The sequence below is a fragment of the Typopeltis vanoorti genome, chromosome 3 (genome assembly GCF_054136105.1).
Source record: "Typopeltis vanoorti isolate ZY-2024b chromosome 3, IOZ_Tvanoo_1.0, whole genome shotgun sequence".
Taxonomy (NCBI): Eukaryota; Metazoa; Arthropoda; class Arachnida; order Uropygi; family Thelyphonidae; genus Typopeltis; species Typopeltis vanoorti.
In genome coordinates this window covers 127,324,244-127,343,449 of record NC_143551.1, presented here as the reverse complement: position 1 = coordinate 127,343,449, position 19,206 = coordinate 127,324,244, and the positions used below count along the sequence as shown (strand labels likewise).

The 19,206-nt window shown below is 34.0% G+C and overlaps 1 protein-coding gene across 1 annotated transcript in view; it reads left to right on the top strand.

The window, feature by feature from the left end:
- Positions 1-12,070, top strand: part of LOC150108546 (inactive pancreatic lipase-related protein 1-like) — a 33,807-nt gene extending 21,737 nt beyond the window's left edge. The window contains exons 3-8 of the mRNA XM_090390487.1: positions 3,098-3,244; positions 6,147-6,255; positions 8,276-8,392; positions 9,917-10,036; positions 11,628-11,888; positions 12,012-12,070. Of these exons, the coding sequence (XP_090246613.1) occupies positions 3,098-3,244; positions 6,147-6,255; positions 8,276-8,392; positions 9,917-10,036; positions 11,628-11,888; positions 12,012-12,070 (813 nt within the window). The remainder of the gene's footprint in view (positions 1-3,097; positions 3,245-6,146; positions 6,256-8,275; positions 8,393-9,916; positions 10,037-11,627; positions 11,889-12,011) is intronic.
- The last annotated feature ends 7,136 nt before the right edge of the window (positions 12,071-19,206 follow it).

Below are 19,206 nucleotides of genomic sequence, written 5' to 3'. Positions count from 1 at the left end.
TATAATAATAATAATAAACCCAGATGAAACTTGTCTCGGTAACTTAACTAGTAAAAACAATTGTTCGTTTAATTATCATATTCCAATGGAAGAAATATAGCTAGGGAAAAAAAAAAAGCACTGTTGGAAAACAAATCATGGGACCAGCTAAACTCCATGATTAGGAGGCATCTAAAACCTGTGATTAGGTTTTAGACGTCTTGGAAGAAAAGAAGAATTTTGTAAACTTATCATTCTAATTATATTTTATTTTTTTCCAAAGGTAGAAAATAAAGACATTAATGTAGCAACATGTAGGCGACATTAGATTTCAAAATCAGTGGGACTCAAATGCCTATCTGTATACTATAATAATAAAATAAATTGCAATAAAGTAGGAGCCTGTGTAGCTCAATAGATGTGGTGTTTGCACACCATGGCGCTTGACAGCACGAAGGAAGACTTCTTGGTTTCGAATCTAGTCGGGGACTAGAAGAAATTTTTCTAAGCCTTTTTTCGACCGGTTCCCGAGTTAATCGATCTCTGGCACGGGCAAGAGGGTTTTTTGACCCGTAAACTCAAGAAAATCGACCGTAGAACCCACATTATTTCAGACATTAAATACGAGTTTTAGGGTTAGGGACCACGAGATGGCGATACTTGTTGAGCCTTCTCTCTTCACTGCGTGCCACTTAATTAGTGATAACCTTGGGCCAGCTATCTCTGATTGGGTACCAGTGGAGACTGAATCGCCCGTTCAGTCTCCAAAAGTTAGATAGGGCTAAAAGGGCCTCGCCTACTTCCTATATACGAGAATAAAAAGGCGTTAGGTGATTTTTTGTGATTGCAATAAAGCAGTAATTATAAATAATTGGAAAACATTTTAATGACGCCATTCCATATATCACAAATATTTTATTTTATATATATATATATATATATATATATATATATATCATGGACGAATATTCAGGATGTGCGGTGCTCATCCACGAAATAAGAATATCACCGATATTATATTTTTGCATTTATTCCCGTTAAAAACTCCCCTAATTGTTTCCAAACTTGGCGTGATTCCTAAAAGTAAACACAATATACTAATGCTTCATGAAGAGGACACTCTTCGACGCGTAAACATTGCATCACATTCGCGTTAATAGTGAATAGGGTGTGCGTTCAAAATACATACACCTTTGAGCTCTTTGTAAAGATGTACAGATGGAGCACCGTGTCAAATTCTTAGCGTTTAATAGTTTTAAACCGCTCAGAAGGCGAGGCAGGCTGAGCTCTGAGACAATAGCACCTAGAGGCTGTGATTGGTTATTGTGTCAACCAATCCAATTGAACGCTGTCATGAGTTGCTGTTTTTGTTTTCTGAGTTTCATCTGTTTTGCGTGCGTGAAGTGTGAAAACTGAGGTGGTCTCAAGTTTTTATATATAATATAGACACGTTGTAATATATAATTTTCGATAAATGTATATATTTTTGCCCATATTTACAATGGGAAACAGCATTGTAGTCGAAGGAGGTAAGTCTCGTCCTCTTCCAAATTTTACCCCTTTGATTAAAACAAATATTGTATTCTGCTTCATTAATTGTTTTCTAATATACACTATCTTAAAAACAAACCCATTGTCCACCACTCTGCGCAGATTTGGTTAAAATTAATTGATAAATTAAACTATTCAATGTAATCCTACAATTTCTCTCTCTCTCTCTCTCTCTCTCTCTCTCTCTCTCTCTCTCTCTCTCTCTCTCTCTCTCTCCATTGGTTGAAAAAAGTGAAAACAAGGGTGTTCAGTTTATCGAAATATCAGTACTAGGAGATAGTCGGATTGACAACAAAGAAAATGAAAAAATTACAAAGTATCGTGAGTTGCAAATCGAAGTTGAACGAATTTGGCAAAAGAAAACGAAAGTTGTTCCCATAATAATAGATGCTTTAGGCGCCATCCCCAAACCTTTGAAAAAACGTCTAGAAACATTCGAGTTAGATAGATTAAAAACCGGGCAGCTGCAAAAGGCCGCTTTGTTCGGCACAGCATTCATATTCAGAAGGTATTTCCACAACCCTTGGGTATGACTCGAATTAGTGGAATGTAGCCAGCCTTTTGCTTAGGGCTGACGAAGCAAATCAAGCTTGGATAAATATTATATATATATAGAAATTATACTGAATATGTTCAGTATAATTTCTTTCGACTGAAGGTCCTATAGACTCATCAAAGAGATTTTTTTTAAATCATAAAACTTTGTTAATTTTAAAATAGTATAGATCAGCCATATTTTACATTGAAAATCAATAAATAATAGAATAAATTGAATAGGTAACAATGCTGTATGATCTGATTATCAATTCGTCTACAAAAAATTAAAAAAAAATATCCTTCGATAAATGCAATGATGCTAACTTGCTTGCTAGGCTTGTTATCACAACTTACGTAATGATTTTAGAAACTACAAAAACCTGCTGGCTAGAACAGTCTCTTTGATGAAAGATTAGGGCTCATTTAATCTGATTTCCATAAGAAATGAAAACGTAAAACTTTTGAGAACATTGATTAGCTCGACGATTGATCGCCACCACAAGAAACAACTGATTACTTTGATCACGAACTTATGTGTTTTACATATTCTGTGCATGTAGTACAAGCCAATATCTCTCTCACGCACGCATCTAAACCGAATGTTTCAGTTTCAAGTTGAAGGTTAATACGAGTCCCACGTCATGAATGGTAGAAATATTACTAGTGTTCACTTTATTCATAATACATAATTCATATACCAAAGATGTCGGAATACAGAAACAGATGATGCACTGGAAACTATACTATTTTAGACATTTTACACAGGATTATTTTAATATAATAATAATGTTGTCATATTGAGTTAACAATATGACGACATTAAAACAAACAAACAACAACAACAAAAAAAAAACTGCTTAAGGCCAAAAATTTTGATTCTACAACTTCAAACACTATACTCAGCGTAAATTCTGATGTACTGTACATTAGAATTGTTCTGGATATGCTGCATGAATTAATATTTTGGAAAACAAGTTCACCATTAATGCTTTTTATGCCATTATTAAACTTTTTTTTTTCTGTATTTCAGGATATGATTAGAGAAATGCTGACCAAATCTGATTACACAGTCGTGTCTGTTGACTGGATGATTGGAGCAACTCCTCCATACACGCAGGCTGTGGCCAATGCTAGAATGGTTGGCGTTGTTGTAGCAGACTTCATTAGTTATCTTGAGGTAAGTTGAATAGGATAGTTTGTCCTCTCTCTCTCTCTCTCTCTTATCAAAATTTATCTAACTCTTAAAAATATAAAATTTATAAAAACTTATATATAAACAAAAACTAAGAAGCATTCTTCAATTGGAGGAGCGGATAACTTGAATTTTCTATTTCTATGAATTTTCTATATATATATATATATACGTAGAAAGTTTTTTTACCTTGGGTATGAAATACGTTAAAGATACCAAGCTTATTTTATATGTATATAAATATAAACCTGGTTTTAATCCATTTCCCAAGTAAGCAAACAGACAAGTAAGTCACGTTTGCGTCTGCAAGTAGTGCAAGTCTTAGGTAACTCGTGGAAAAGGTGGAATAAGATCTGATCACTATTCTTAGTATTTACCCTTAATGCAAAGCACATCTCCTTTATACCCAAGGTAAAAAACTTTCTACATCTATCTCTCATCCTGAGATTTTTATTTAAGAAGGTCAAAGCACCTTATGATAACTTGCTTTGGTAAAATATTTATAAGCTCTGTATTACTTAACCTTGGATTTCTAAGCCTGGCTCCCACTGATGAGACCTCAATAAAGGTCGAAACCGGTCTGGGTAGTAGCCCCTTGCCTTTAATGCATAGCATCATACATCTCCTCAAGGAGATGTGCTTTGCATTAAGGGTAAATACTAAGAATAGTGATCAGAGCTTATTCCACCTTTACCACGAGTTGCCTAAGACTTGCACTATGTGCAGGTCACCCAGACTTGCACTACTTACAGGCGCAAACTTAACTTACTTGTCTGTTTGCTTACTTGGGAAATGGATTAAAACCAGGTTTATATTTATATACATATAAAATAGCTTGGTATCTTTAACATATATATATATATATATATATATATATATTGATTTTAATTTCTTCCTTAACATGTTAAACTCTCAATAGCCTGTCGCTTAGCTTCATATAAAACCAATTAATGCTACAACAGAGTGGCCTATCTGCAGTCTATTGTGTTTTTAGAACTGACTTTCTTCCTTGACCAACGCTGCTGCTTCTCAAATTTCCTGCGCCTGTGGTCTATCACATCTCGGCTAAACCGGTAGATCGTCCATTCTTCGTCAAAAACATCTGGACTATATTGAATTCCATGAGCGGAACACCCTAGACTTGGCGAAAGGCCATTTTCTCCAATCATAATATTTTATTTATTTTTTTGGGGAAAAAAAAGACTAAAGTCCTACATAAAAGAGCTTTTTTATTTTATTTTTTTTTATGGAACGGCTGCTGGTCAATAATCGTCAACAGTGTTGATCACAATGGAAAAACAAAGGATCTTTCGGAGTTTGATAAACGGCTTATTGTGGGTGCTCGTCTGGCTGCAGCTGCGATTTTGAAAACAGCAGAGCTGACTTGTTTCTCAAAAGATGGGACATCCCGGGTGTTTAATCAGTGGAAAAGTAACCCACACTGGTTGTCTGAGAAACTTAACTGTGGTTCTAAGACAGTTTGTCAGGAATGAGATCGCCGTTAACTGAAAAGGCTTGTACTGAAAAACTGAACTTCTGTATGCAGCAACTGACCGAAGCATTTAATAAAGGTTGTCCCCGATCCAGTGCCATCGAAGCAGGGAATTGAAGAGGATCGGTATTGGCAGTCACTAAGGAAGTCCAACACGGTACTAAATAAAAGTTTAAAATTCAGTGGATGGTATATGTATAAGGAAAGTAGAGAAACCATGCTGATTCGCTCTAATCTGAATAGATCTGATGGACTTAAGTTATCGCCGTTATTGAAAATTCTTCTTCTTCGTGCAGCTCATCCTAATTATTTTTTTAAATTTAATATATGCAAAAAAGTAATATATATAATATAAAATATATATAATAATATAATAATATAAAATATATATAATTTAGTATATATATATAATAATATATATATACTAAAATATGCTATTCTAGTTTATTCTCGTATAAATAATATGTTCACATTATTGATCCTTTGCTGCTTGTGTCTTGTTTAAATTTTGAATTCATACTGAAGATCTTGGTCGGAAATTTTATACGAATGAAATTTCGAACGTGAGTCTTCCGTTGTATTAACTTTTCTTAAAAAAATATACTATCTGTCTCGTTGTATGTATTTTGTGGCTCACTTATCGGTTTTGCTGACGAAAACTGATTTCAACTTTCTCTCAGTTTGAAATCCTTAATCTGATCCCAGATCTTTACAACCAAAAGGGCATCGTCGACACCTACTGTGCTATGGAGGCTCATTACATTTTTTGTGCCTAATAAATCAGACCAGTAAAAATAATAAATAGCTAAACCAGGAAAAGAAGAAATAACCGGAAGTTAGCAAAGATGTGACAAAGTTTCCTGATAAGCGATGTACTCGTGGTCCTGCTGTCTTGTTTCATGCAACTTTGGAGTAGTTCATTTTAACATTTCTCGTTTCTGGTATTCTACTACGTGATTTAAGAAGTCGGTCGCATAAAAGGGAAACTGAAAAGATGGGGTAGGAGGATGGGGGATAATATCTTGTAAGCACAGCCTACGAGTCTGAGAGAATAGGTTTGCTAATAAAATAAGAAAAGAAATTTAAAAAAAAAAAAAATGGGCATTATGTAATACCCAAATTGCTCACTAGGGCAAATGAGATTTTTTTTTTTTTTTTTTTCTGGCAGGATTATTGTATTTGATGTCTGATACTGGTTTTGATATTAAATTTGCAAATAACAGATTTTGAAACCGCATTGTATAAAAACATTTTTATGTATATAATAACAGTTCAAATTTTGTCTCATTGATGTATATAGAACAACCGAATAAAATGAATGCATTTATTTTGTTTTCTTGGTGTTAAAATGTGTAGTTTTTTTTTTTTTTTATTATTCATAAAATTTTCCTCTAGGAATTATATAGAATTACTCCTGATCAGATACACATCATCGGTCATAGTCTTGGAGCGCATATTGCAGGGTATGTTGGAGAAAAAATTCCTGGGTTAGGAAGAATTACAGGTAAGGTACAAAATATATTTTACTTATGATGTTTTTATACTTTGATTTCGATATCATATTTCTACATGACTTTCCACACTTAGTTAAATGACGCCTATATATAAAATGCAGATCATATATAGAAGAGAGAGAGAGAGAGAGAGAGAGAGAGAGAGAGAGAGAGAGAGAGAGTCCTGTGGAACGCAACTTTATTTGCAAAGTTTGAGGATAAAGTTCTATCCCACCATGATGCGTAAGGCGTGCACAGACAGAAAACTAGCAACCTATTTACATAAGTCATATGGTCAGTCTTTTGACATCTGTGCGAGAACTAACATAATAGAAATTTGCCAAACCAGAAAAGCAGCCACTTGAGATCCCACAAACTTTTCCATGGCATTTAGCCAAAGGAGAGTGACGTCAGCAAAAAAAAACCCTGTTGATCGATAGTGAATGATCCCCACTGATGATAGTTTATTAACTGGACGGCTTGAATAGCGTAGAAGTTGAGTGTAAATTGTTTTCTGCATTACTTTAGAAAGAGCTAAAAAAAGTGAAATTGTCCGGCAGTTTCACTTCCGTACCTTCAAAGAGAAGAAATGTTGGGTTTATCCATGCTGTCTGAGGTAATTCTGAAAACATCATTCATATTACATGCTGCAAGAAATATTGAGAAAGGAAACCGTGTCTCTTTGTTTTTAGCAAATGTAAGTTTCCGATGAGCAAAGCGGTAGTATTACGCAACTGGCAATTAAAAAAAAAAAAAAACTATGAAATACAAAAGGCTTACGAAAGTCCGCGTGTAATGAGCAGGATTTCGTATAACCTGATACGACTTGATAAGATCCATGCACAACAACTGATTAAAAATAATGATTAAGTGTTTATTTACGTGAATAAGCCAGATTTCTAGTAATGATGATTCATGCACGAATTTCATGATGCACGTAGCATGTATGTGTGTGTGTGTGTGTGTGTGTGTGTGTGTGTGTGTGTGTGTGTGTGTGTGTGTGTGTGTGTGTGTGAGAGAGAGATCTTAACTTTGTCGCTACATTTACCATGCATACAAAGGCGCAAAACGAAAATACTCAAAAGTAGTGCAATCACAATTAAAATGTACATCAATTTCCTTTTTATAACTCTTAGAGTATTATGAAAATACACTTTTTATTTAGTTTGGATCGACGAAATGTATATCATATTACCTGATGTTAAAGTATCACAAAAGTTACAAATACTTCTGACTTTGTGACCAGCAGGCTAGTCCAACGTTTTTGTTAGAGAATTAATAACTAATAAAATATACTGAGATATCCTGTGGCATAGCGGAATGGAGGAAGACTCTGCAGGTAGCGTGATCCCATTTATCCAGATATACGAATGAGAAAAAAAAAAAAAGATTTGTTTTCTATTAACTAACTTAATCAAGAACAGCTTATTTATATTTGGAAAATATAAAATAAAATAAATTATACGTGTAGAAACATTTCCAGTTATGTAACATGATTAATAGTCATTGTGGTCGTGTAATTCAGTATTTTTTTTTAAATTCTAAACTTCTAAAATTCCAAAATTTTAATTGAAAGGAAACTGCCTGAGAATAAATTTTAGAGTTTGAAAAATTTTAAATTAAAGAAAATTTTAAATTTAAAGAAACATACTATCTTCTTAGCCCATACACTTCTTTTTATTATTGTATTTGGAACCTAAATCGTTTCTTTCTTGCAGTGCGAAGATGTCCAATATACGAATATAAAATATTAAAAAAAGCCCAATAATGCTTGGAGCCTTTACCAGGACTCCATTTAGTCAGTTCTTTGCATACGTGCCACTGGGAGTAGCCCTTTGTGACTAAATGGAAACTCATGAAGTCACTGGTTCACAGGGATGAATAATTTTCCAATTTTTTTTCACTTTTATTTTACTGAATATTTGAACTAATAAAATATTTTTTTTTAATCAGAAATACGAGTACATAAAATAATTGTTAAAATTTATTTTACTAATGATTTCAGCAATCATTTCTGTTTCTATTATTTAGGTCTGGACCCCGCCGAACCGTACTTTCAGTACACCGATGCTGTGGTAAGGCTGGATAGATCGGATGCACAGTTTGTCGATATAGTCCACACTGACGGTGGTAGCATTATTAATGGAGGTAAGCCTACCGAGAATATTTTTTGTCTCTAAATTCCTCTCATTTAAGCATTAGTTAAACGTATAATTGTACTTTTAATTATCTTACTTTTAATAAATAATGCCTTAAAATAGGCAGTGTCATTTTTATTACATGATTCTTGACAAAATCGAAACTTTCAAAATCAAATGGTCGCCATGTTATAATAAACCGAGATTAGGTTCTTTAGGTGGCTAATAAAGTACGTTTAAGGAAATGAAATTAAAGCCAAACAATAGGAAATTCGATGGGGGGAGGGGAGGTTTAAACACAGTCATTAGAAATACGACAATTTATAACCTACAAAAAAATTAGTATCTATTGTGAGAAAAATTACATCGCATTCCTATACGAGGCAATTAGTTTTTTTTTTACTATTACTTGACACCTCCAAGGAGTTCAAGGACTCATCGTGGGAGGACACTCAATTCACCTTCTCCTCTGCTTAATCCACCAAACTACACACACAACACTATTACCCTCATTACACAGCGCCATCTACCGCACACTACAATAGTGTTTTTGTCTGTAAATTGCGCGTGCTCTCTCTCTCTCTCTCTCTCTCTCTCTCTTTTAGCCTTTGGCCTGTATGCGTGAGAAAAAACACTGCTACCACCGTATCAGATCCACTAACTCACCTTCAATTGAAAAAGCGCATATAAAAATTACTATCGTCACCACGAGAATCGAACTCGTGTTTTCTAATCGAAGGGTGCGATTGTCCTGTTGTTCTTCTTCCAATGTACATCTTCGTTTCCCTGTTTGTGCAGAATCTCTGTAATTCCTACTTTCCTGTTTTGTGCTTACGTGTAGACTCACATTCGTACCGTGCAGACATTCGAAACCAAATCTAGCGAAATAGGGTTGTTAATTCTCATTGCTGTAGTGTTCTATTTTGTTCTTCATAATGCATGCTCTTCTAGCCGGTTTGCTTGTTTTCCGGAAAAGAAAAAAAAAAAAAAAAAAATCTGCCACCCACGTATGAGACCGGCTAACCACCTTCAGATGAAAAGCCCTGATAAAGGTTCTTTGCGTTCTAGACGATTCGAACCCACGTCTTTCCAAATAAATGGCGTCGTAGAAATCGACTGAATTGGGGACACTACTATATATATAGATAGCAAAACATATCGGAAGTCCGATTTAAATTAAAACTCTGTTAACGATAATAAATCATCCAAATAATTCTAACTTTAGCTTTTTATCGTGGAAATATTTACATTTTTATGTTAAAAATGATATATTAATATTAAACATCAATAAAAAAAAAATCAATCTTTATGCCCGTTCGTTTTCTGGTTCGTTGTGAACACTAGCTAGTCACGTGATTCTTACGTCACTGAACTATTAAAATGATAATTAATTTCCAGCGGATAGTTGATATTTGCAATATCTAAAATAACTGTAAGCCAGTTAGCAATGGTAAATATCACTGATTTTCTTTTATCTAGAAGTGTCCTCTAAAAAAAGAAGATATAGTCTATAACTGGTGTCTTTTCATCTCAGGCCTAGGAATGATGCAAGGATGCGGCCACGTGGACTTCTATCCTAATGGGGGAAAGCGTCAGCCTGGATGCAACAAAGGGATGATAAAGACAATAGGAAAGGAGCGTGACCTTTTTTATGGTATGTAAATTTTTTAGGAAAGTTTGTTTGTGTGTGTGCGTGCTTTGATCTTCTTTTTGAAGGGCTTGAGTTTGTAGTCTTCGAGGAAATACTTCATGGGGAAGACAGACTGGGTCATTTTGAATCTACAACCGAAGTAACTAAGGCTAGGAGACCAGTGTAGTGTAGTCAGCAATTCAACTCTGAATGAATGAATGTTGAGCAGCTGTTGCTTGTGTTCTTATTGTACTCGAATGGTTAACAGAAATGGGAAGAATGATGGATGTCATTCTACTGAATAATGTCCGTTTCCACAAACCATTCAACAAACTGACCGTTTGTGGAATGACTGAAGAGAGAGTTTATCATTTAACCGAACTGTTTTCTTCTGAATCAAGATTTTTTTAGATGTTTTCGATGCACCATCTCCAAATTTGACAGTTGTATTCCAAGGTAGATTGACCATATTTGGGAGTTGTACAGAGTTAGTAGACAGACTGGCCAGTGAAAAGTAATGTATATTGAACGAAAAAAAAATTGCCTTCTTTTTTTTTTTTTTGGAAACCAAGGATACTAGTGCCAAGAACGGCTAAGGTAAGTGTCAGCCAGCAAAAGAGAGATCTGGTCTTGTTTGGGGGTCTTGATTTCATTCCGTGCGGTGAATGCCTGCTGCATCTGTTTTGAATATGTTTTCTTGCATTTCTAGGTAAAGCGTTCAAAAATCCCTAAATGCGTTTTACATTTTTTTTTTTTTTTTTACTGGAGAATCGCTTGTCCTTGTAAAATTAAAATTTCAATGTCCACTGTGCTATACAATTATTTTACAAGGACAAAATATTTCTGTTTATTTAGGAAACAAGGATACATAGTTTACTCAGATTTTGAATTAACATTCCTTATTCTTAGAGTATTACAGAGTAGTTTGAGATTATTTATATGGATAACGGGCGTGAGACCTTACTGATGTGAGAAAAGTTTGGCAACAATGGTAGATAGTTTATTTGAAATTATAGACGAAGTAGCTAAGGCTATTTAGGCCAGTGTATTATGTTTGTTATTGCGTATGTTCTTCTGGCCGGTTTACCTGTTTAGCGGGAGGAAAAATTTATATTTCCAAGAGGAAAAATGGAAAACCCTTTCGCGTATGACATCGGCTAACTGACCTTCATTCGAAGAAGTCCTTGTAAAGTAAAGGTTCTTATCGTCCTAGACACGATTCTACTGGTTCAAGAGGATCATCGTCATTGCTGACTACGCTACGAAGGCTCCGGATGCGGAAGAGAGGTTAGTTTTAATCTCTTAGTGCAAGCAACTAATGATAGTTGTTAACTTTCGTACCGGAGAAGATTTAGCCGTTGCTAACATTAGGATTTATTCAATGTGGCTTCTTTAATAAATCTGTCTTTCATAAATTGGATCAAATTTTCAGATTTGTGAAAGTTGAGTGATATCAAAATGATAACTGTTCATTAATAAATGGATTAAAAAATACTGAATGCCAAATGGCATCAACTGTATCGTAAATATAAATGGTATATATTAAGGTGAATAAATCAATTTTTTATAAATATTTTACAAATTTTTTTATAACAATACTGTGTCTGATTTACAGGAATTCGACGATTCATTGGTTGCAATCACATCAGAGCATACGAATTCTTTACTGAATCAATAAACTCAGACTGCCCATTTTATGGTTATGTTTGTGAGAGTTACGACAGCTTTTCTACTGGCAAGTGTGAACTAGGATGCGGACCTGATAAGTCTTTGTGTGCATCACTTGGTTTAGCAGCAGAAAAATGGAAGCAATTCTCCAGTTCTGAAAAGGATATGAAGATGTTTATGCAGACAGGAAATTCTGAACCCTTTTGCCGTAAGTTGAGTGATATCAGAATGATAACTGTTCATTAATCAATGTATTAAAAAATTGTATCGCTTTTTTATCTTTCAAAACAGCAACAGTTTATTTTCTGCAACAGAATCATCTGCTTTATAGGTTATCTTTTATATGATGGATGGATAAATAACGATTTAGCAGATTCTGAACAGTCATGATTGTGAATGATAATATTACGTAAACAGCAATTTGAATAAACCAAACAAACCTGATAAGCCAAAACTCGTGCTGCTGGATAGCATGATGTTTGAAATAAAGGAGGATAAAGAAAATTGTGCAAATGAAGGACATTCGACAGTGGTCCAGATCACATCTCAGATGTGTTGTACCGTTGTCCGCAGTTGAACTGAGATATGATTTGGACCACTGTCGAATGTCCTTCATTTACACACTTTGGTTTATTCAAGTTGCTGTTTACGTAATATTAGCATTCGCAATCATAAGTGTTCAAAATCTGTTAAATCGTTATTTATCTATCCAACATGAAAGAATATTGTAAACAATTGTATCATACATTGCCTTTTCATAAACATGGCATCTTTTCAGTCAGTCAGTTATTCTACTACTAATCACTTGTATTATATTATATATTTTATTGAAAATCAGCTAAAATCTGGATGAGTCTATACCTTTTTTTTCCTTTAATTTTCTTTTGTTTCATTAAAAATAATAAATAAAACGCCCCTCTTTATGTGCACTGCTGTGAACATAATGAAGCTCTTAAAAGAGTAATCAGTAAGGCAATCAAATGCTTATTTAATAGTGATTGAATGATTTAATCCAATCATTAAAGTAAATATGAGTGAGATGTTTTGAAGCCCAAAACATTTCACTCAAAATATTTCACAGAAAAGTGGTAGTACTCACAGTACTGCTATTTTGTCATCTCGATGGGTACAGATTCTTGGTTTTTCGTTCCTGGAATGATAAACATTAACGTATATGAAACACTACCTTCAATAAAATAATTTAGCAAAGATATATGTGTCTAGGAATTCCAAAGAAATGTCCTTTATCTGAAATAGTTAGCAGCTTCAATTTCAGATAAAAGAAATTTCAAATTTCTACTGCACATATTACATTCAGACACCCACTAACTCTTTATTAGAGACAAATAAATGTCTACGGAATGAAAAATGTTTATGCTATATTGAAATAAGTATAACGGTACTTCGAAAAAGACGTCACAAAATGCCATATCAGTGGCCTATCTGTTCATTGACTTTGGTATAAAACTGTATCATCCAAAATCAAATCTAGGCAGCGTCATCACTCATTGGAAATGTAAGGATACCACTTCAGCTAAGAAACACAGAAGAAGACCAAGGATGGAACATCCACAGAGGATCAAAGGGGAGGTTTACAGAAATCTCGACTATCCCATATGGAAACGCTCAATTAGAAATTCAAAACGTCCATACAGAGATTAAGGTTGGCATTAGGACACTATGTGAAATACTCTACAGTTTCGGTTTCTACGGAAAGGCAGCTGCTTATAAAGCATAAGCCATCAACTATGACAATCGACAGAACAAGTTACACAGGTGTAAAGAAAATCGCAGTTTGTCTCTAAAGCGACGGAAACCCTTGAAACGGAACGATAAAACTACATCCTTTTTTCTAATTGGATGAATGAGCATGGGTATGTGACAGATGGCATCAGAAGTGTGATAATATGGAGTTGGTTTTCCTGGCATGGACTCAGACCTTTAGTTATCACTTCTCAACATTACCATGTTTCCAACATGGCAATGCACTTGTAATTCAGGTACTATTTGAGAAATAGTCTGAGAGAAATAATGTGGGAGAAAGTTGACCAGCGTGCACAGAAAGTGTCACGCTTAAAAAAAAAAAAAAAGGAGGACATAGCTACGAATCTGCTAAAGGCGAAAAAAAAACAAAAAAACACCTAGCTATGCTACTGATATCAAGGTCAAAGGGTCCAGTGATATTCAGTGACGTGCAATTTAGATTTCTCTGAAATATAATGCTGTCCAAATATTTATTTCACTCTAGTGGAATGGCGTTCAATTAGTACTATTTTCCTCTGTTTGTCTGTCTCCTTCCACTACTATAGAATGCTTTAAAATGTATCCTTCACATTACAGATGAAAATTGCACTGTCACTCCTTTTGGCAACAGTTTGTCTAATCTCTCAGGATAGTCTCTCTATTGTTTCTTATCCGTTTTACAATGGCTATATATCATATGTTCTATACATAAATGGATATATATATATAATCTAGTTTCAGGCGCAAACTTAGCTTACTTGCTTGTTTGCTTATACTTGGGAAAATAGGATTAAAACCAAGTTTATAAAATTTCTTGGTATCTTTAACATATAGTATGCCCAAGGTAAAAAAAATTTCTACATTATATATATATATATATATATATATATATATTGTTGCCACGAAAAATACCGCAATAATCGAATCCGCGATAATCGGGATAAATAATGCGTGTGAAATGGGTGATCATTGCCAAGGATTTTTCAAATCTATTAATTAAATTTTATATATGAAGTAAAAAAGAAATGTGTTAAACGTGTTGAGTAAAAAATGAAGGTTCATTTAGAAAAATAAGATTATTCTTTAATCTTTATTTATATATAAGGTGTACATACAGTACATACAATTATTCTTTCTTGGATAAAAATTAGCGCAGAGTTGTCTGGTGGAATTTTTTCTTTCTTTTTTTCTTCGTATAAAACTCGGTAGCAACGGATGGAATTTTCAATTTCCTGACGAACTTACATTGATCGCTCGAGATTAGGATTGCCGTTCAAGATTTTTCTTTTTTTTTTAATTTTCAGCAATTCTAAACATTTCGTCCATTTCTTTGAGGATAAATTCCTTCGGTGCCATGTCAATTTGTTCGTCATTATCATCGATTTGAGCATTGTAATCACGTTCTCTCTCGAGGTTAATTAGATCTTCATCATCCAGCTCCTTATCATGTGACTGAAGCAGATCCTGAACATCACCTTTTTCAATTTTTTTTTTTACTCCTAGATCGAAGCCAAGCTTAGTTATGCCATTGATAACACGGGTTACTTCATTTTCAAATCCATAAAATCATTTGCACAATGAGGAATAATCTTTTGCCAAGCCACTCTCAGGTTGCTAGACGTTACTTCCCTCCATGCTTCCTTGACATTCTCAATGCAATTTTTGATATTGAATGCCTTCCAGAATTCTGTCAAAGTCCTAGCTTCATCTCCTGTAGTCTTTTCTATAGATCTTGTGAAAAAGTTCTTCGTAGGTAATATGCCTTAAAGGATGCGATTACACTTTGATCCATTGGCTGGATGATGGAAATGGTATTAGGTGGTAAATAAATAACTTTTACATTTTCGCACAAATCATTCAGTGCTGTTGGATGACTAGGTGAATTATCTAATATCAACAAGATTTTAAAATCAAGATTTAATGACCTGCAGTACCTTTCAGCTTCGGAACAAAAACAATTTTTAAACCAATCCTCAAAAATAGTTTTTGTCATCCAAGCTTTTCTATTAAATCTCCAATGAACAGGGAGAAAATTTTTATCTAAACTTCTAAGCGGGCGAGGATTTTGTGAACGATAAATAAAGAGAGGCTTCATCTTATAATCTCCAGAAGCATTGCCACATAGTAAAAGTGTTACACACTCCTTCGAAACCTTGTAGCCAGGCTGTGATTTTTCATTTTTTGCTAAAAAGGTTTTAGTGGGCATTTTTTTCCATAGTAAGCCTGTTTCGTCAGCATTAAATATCTGATCATCGGTATAATTTCCTTCTTCAATGATCTGTTGCAATTTACCAGGAAAACCAGCTGCTGCTTTTCATCGGCACTTGCAATTTACCCTTGTACACGAACACTATGAATGCCCGATCAAACCACCCTGAACTTGCAGAGAAAGTTTCTTCCACTACTGACGCCGAATCATTTTCGCTTTTTAATTGTTTTCTTTTTAAAGTTTCAAACAAATTCAATGCTTTTGTTTTTATAGTCATTTGACTAAGAGGAATTCTCTTTTGGTTACAATCTTCTATCCACACTGACAATAGCGTTTCCATTTCAATCATAAGATGGCTTCTGTTTCTAGTAGTTTGGGACCCAGACGAGGTCGATGCACTTTGTCCTAGTTGCTTATAGTTTGCAGCGTGGTCTAAAATACGAATAGTTGATTCATTTAAACCGTACTCTCTTGCAATTTTGGCTTTGGTTATGCCTGCTTCATACTTATTTATCATATGCAACTTATCCGCTAAGCTGATCACTCTACGTTTCTTCTTGATAGCTGTAGACTTGATATCATCCTTGTTTCTTTTAGCATTCATTGTAGGGGTAAATAAGAAGAGAAATAAATATCCACATGTACTTCAGGCAAAGGTGGGCAGTTACTGGTGAGTGGTGAGTAGGCGCAGTCGGATAAAAACGAAGCGCTACAAGAGAGCGATACCTGGAGAGTGGCGACTCGAACTGGTTGCATATCTAGTGAGCTACATCTCGCGGCCGCGGTAATTCAAATTTGGAGCGCAATAATTGAACTTTTGGTATCAAATTATAAACCGATAAATCGAAACCGCGATAATCGAGGTATTCCTATATACAGGGTGTTCGGGATAAATTTGACAGTTTCGTAAGGAAAAAGAAAATCTTCTTTGTATCTATTAAATTTAATGAATTGACAAAAAAACATTACAGGCAGAGTTAATTACAATACTATCAACAAGATTTACTCAAAATAACCACCATTAGCATCGATCACAGCTTCAATTCTGCTTCGGAACCTCGAACAAGCTGATGCTACAGTCTCCCTGGGAAGGGCCGCAAAAACTGTTTTAATTTTATCCATTAACTGGGCTTTTGTATTACTGGAAGTGCGATTGGTGTCTTTTTCAACTGCGCCCCATACAAAATAATCCATGGGGTTAAGGTCTGGGGAGTTTGGAGGCCAAACATTTGGACTGGTGAAGTCGTAGAAATTTTCAGACAACCATTTTTGACTTTTCCCAGAGGTGTGGCAAGGGGCCGAATCCTGCTGCCATACATACGGCCTACCATTGGCTACCCTTGTTATCCAGGGCTTGACTACAGTTAGCAACTCCACGAACAAAGCCCGAATTCCAATGCCAGGGTTCTTCAACACCTGTTCCTGCAGATTTGCGAGGAATTCTGCTGTACGAACGCAATCAGATCGTCTGCTAGGGATCTTTCTTCTTGCTACATCCTCGTAGTCACCATTGCAAGTCTCTAGTTCATGCCTTATTGTTTTTACTGTATTCAGGGAGCATTGGGCAGCAGTCGTAATATCCTTATTTTGATGGCGGGCACGAATCATCATGATACAAGTTATTCTCTTCCATGATTCAGGTGGGTTCCAGCTATCCGACCTTTCTGACATCTTGTATATGAATGAAGAAGGGTCCAAACGTTTAAATGAAGAGAAGTGTGTGTTAATACATGTAACTTACGGAAAAATATAATTAATTATAAATATGTCAAATTTATCCCGAACACCCTGTATATATATATATATATATATATATATATATACCGCAGTATACTGTTAAATAATTGAATGACATAAAAATAACAAAGATCGCAAAAAAAAAAAAAAAAACGATTAAAGGAGACTAGTAACAGGTTTTATGTGGCAGAAACTGATGATTCCAATGATTCAGATAACCTCGTTCATAAATGTGAATATACAAATGTCAAATATATACTTGTATTTACACAGATTTCTGCATCATCTAACCATAGCTTTGATTTTTAATAATGAATAATAAATTATGTTGTTGAACTTTGGTAAATTCGTGCAAATGTGTTTTAAATTCAGGTCATCATTATCATTTGAAATTGATCTGTTCCGATATCGAAAAGGCATCGAAACATCAGGAGAAAGGAAGGTTATTTATCAGAATTACAGGCAAGAAAGGACAATCTTCAGTTATTGAAGCTTCGAAAGAGTAAGTATTAGTGGATAAAGATTGTAATTTATGTTCACAGAAAAATTAACATCGTCCTTTAAGGACATTCTTAATAACTCATCTTACTATTTTCGATATCAAAAGAAATCAGAAAATTTGTAAATTTCTCTTTCACTTGTCCACTAAATATATATATATATATATATATATATATATATATATATATATATATATATATATATATATATATATATATATATATATATATATATATATATATATATATATATATATATATATATATATATATATATATATATATATATATATATATATATATATATGTTCTGCATAGTTTCTTCATAAACATGCCAATTTATCACATTCATCTTTCAAAATTTTCCAGTGCGAGTTATGTAAAAAAAAAAAAAAAGACTTTAGCATTTTTCACGATGAATGAAAAGCAAAACATGTGTTAAAGAAGCAGAAGCAGATGCGAATGACATTTAAACACATGTCTCATCAAGCGAAATCAGACACGTGAATGAATGAATTCCAAAATTATAGCCAAGAATTTAACATCTACACGAGGTAGATAAAGCACTCTCCAAAACGTAAATCTCGCATGTAATTCTCTAACAATCAAATCCATCCTTTGAAAATATATCGGGAAATCGGTTTAAAACATCTATTTGTATGAAGTGAAATCATTCCAGAGAAGTTGGCACTCATCACGCAATCAAAACAACACAAACATAATTTAAGAGTGAAGTTGACCTCGATCAAACTTCACTGTTTATTGTTATATCGTCTTTGAAATACCAAAGACGATATAACCATATCATTAATAACATTAATAACAAAATAACAAAACAAATTAATAATTAATAACAAAACACATTAATTTATAACCATATCATTAATAACAAAATATCCATATCATTGCGATGATTTGGCACAAATCATCGCAATGATATGGATATTTTTTGTGACACAAGTAGTAGTAGGACGTAGTTGCATAAGTTAATTATATCATTTAATAAAACATTTTAATGAATCAGAATTTGATGCACACAAATTGGGAATATTAAAATTTAATTTGTAATGTTATGTTTATTTATTTATTTAAATTCTTAGATTTACTTTAGTATAAAATTTAATATGCTGAATTTGAATCTATAGCTCTACAGTATGAAAATGAATTAAAAGGGCTAAAATATAAAAGTGTTAAAAATTTTTTTAAAAAATCCCATCAACACGAATCTACGTGAAGTCTCATCTAATCTCTCTCTCACACACATACACATATACAGCGCTTTCTTTGTCATACAATAGATGCCGGTACTCATTCTTTGATTGCAGGAAAAGTTAAAA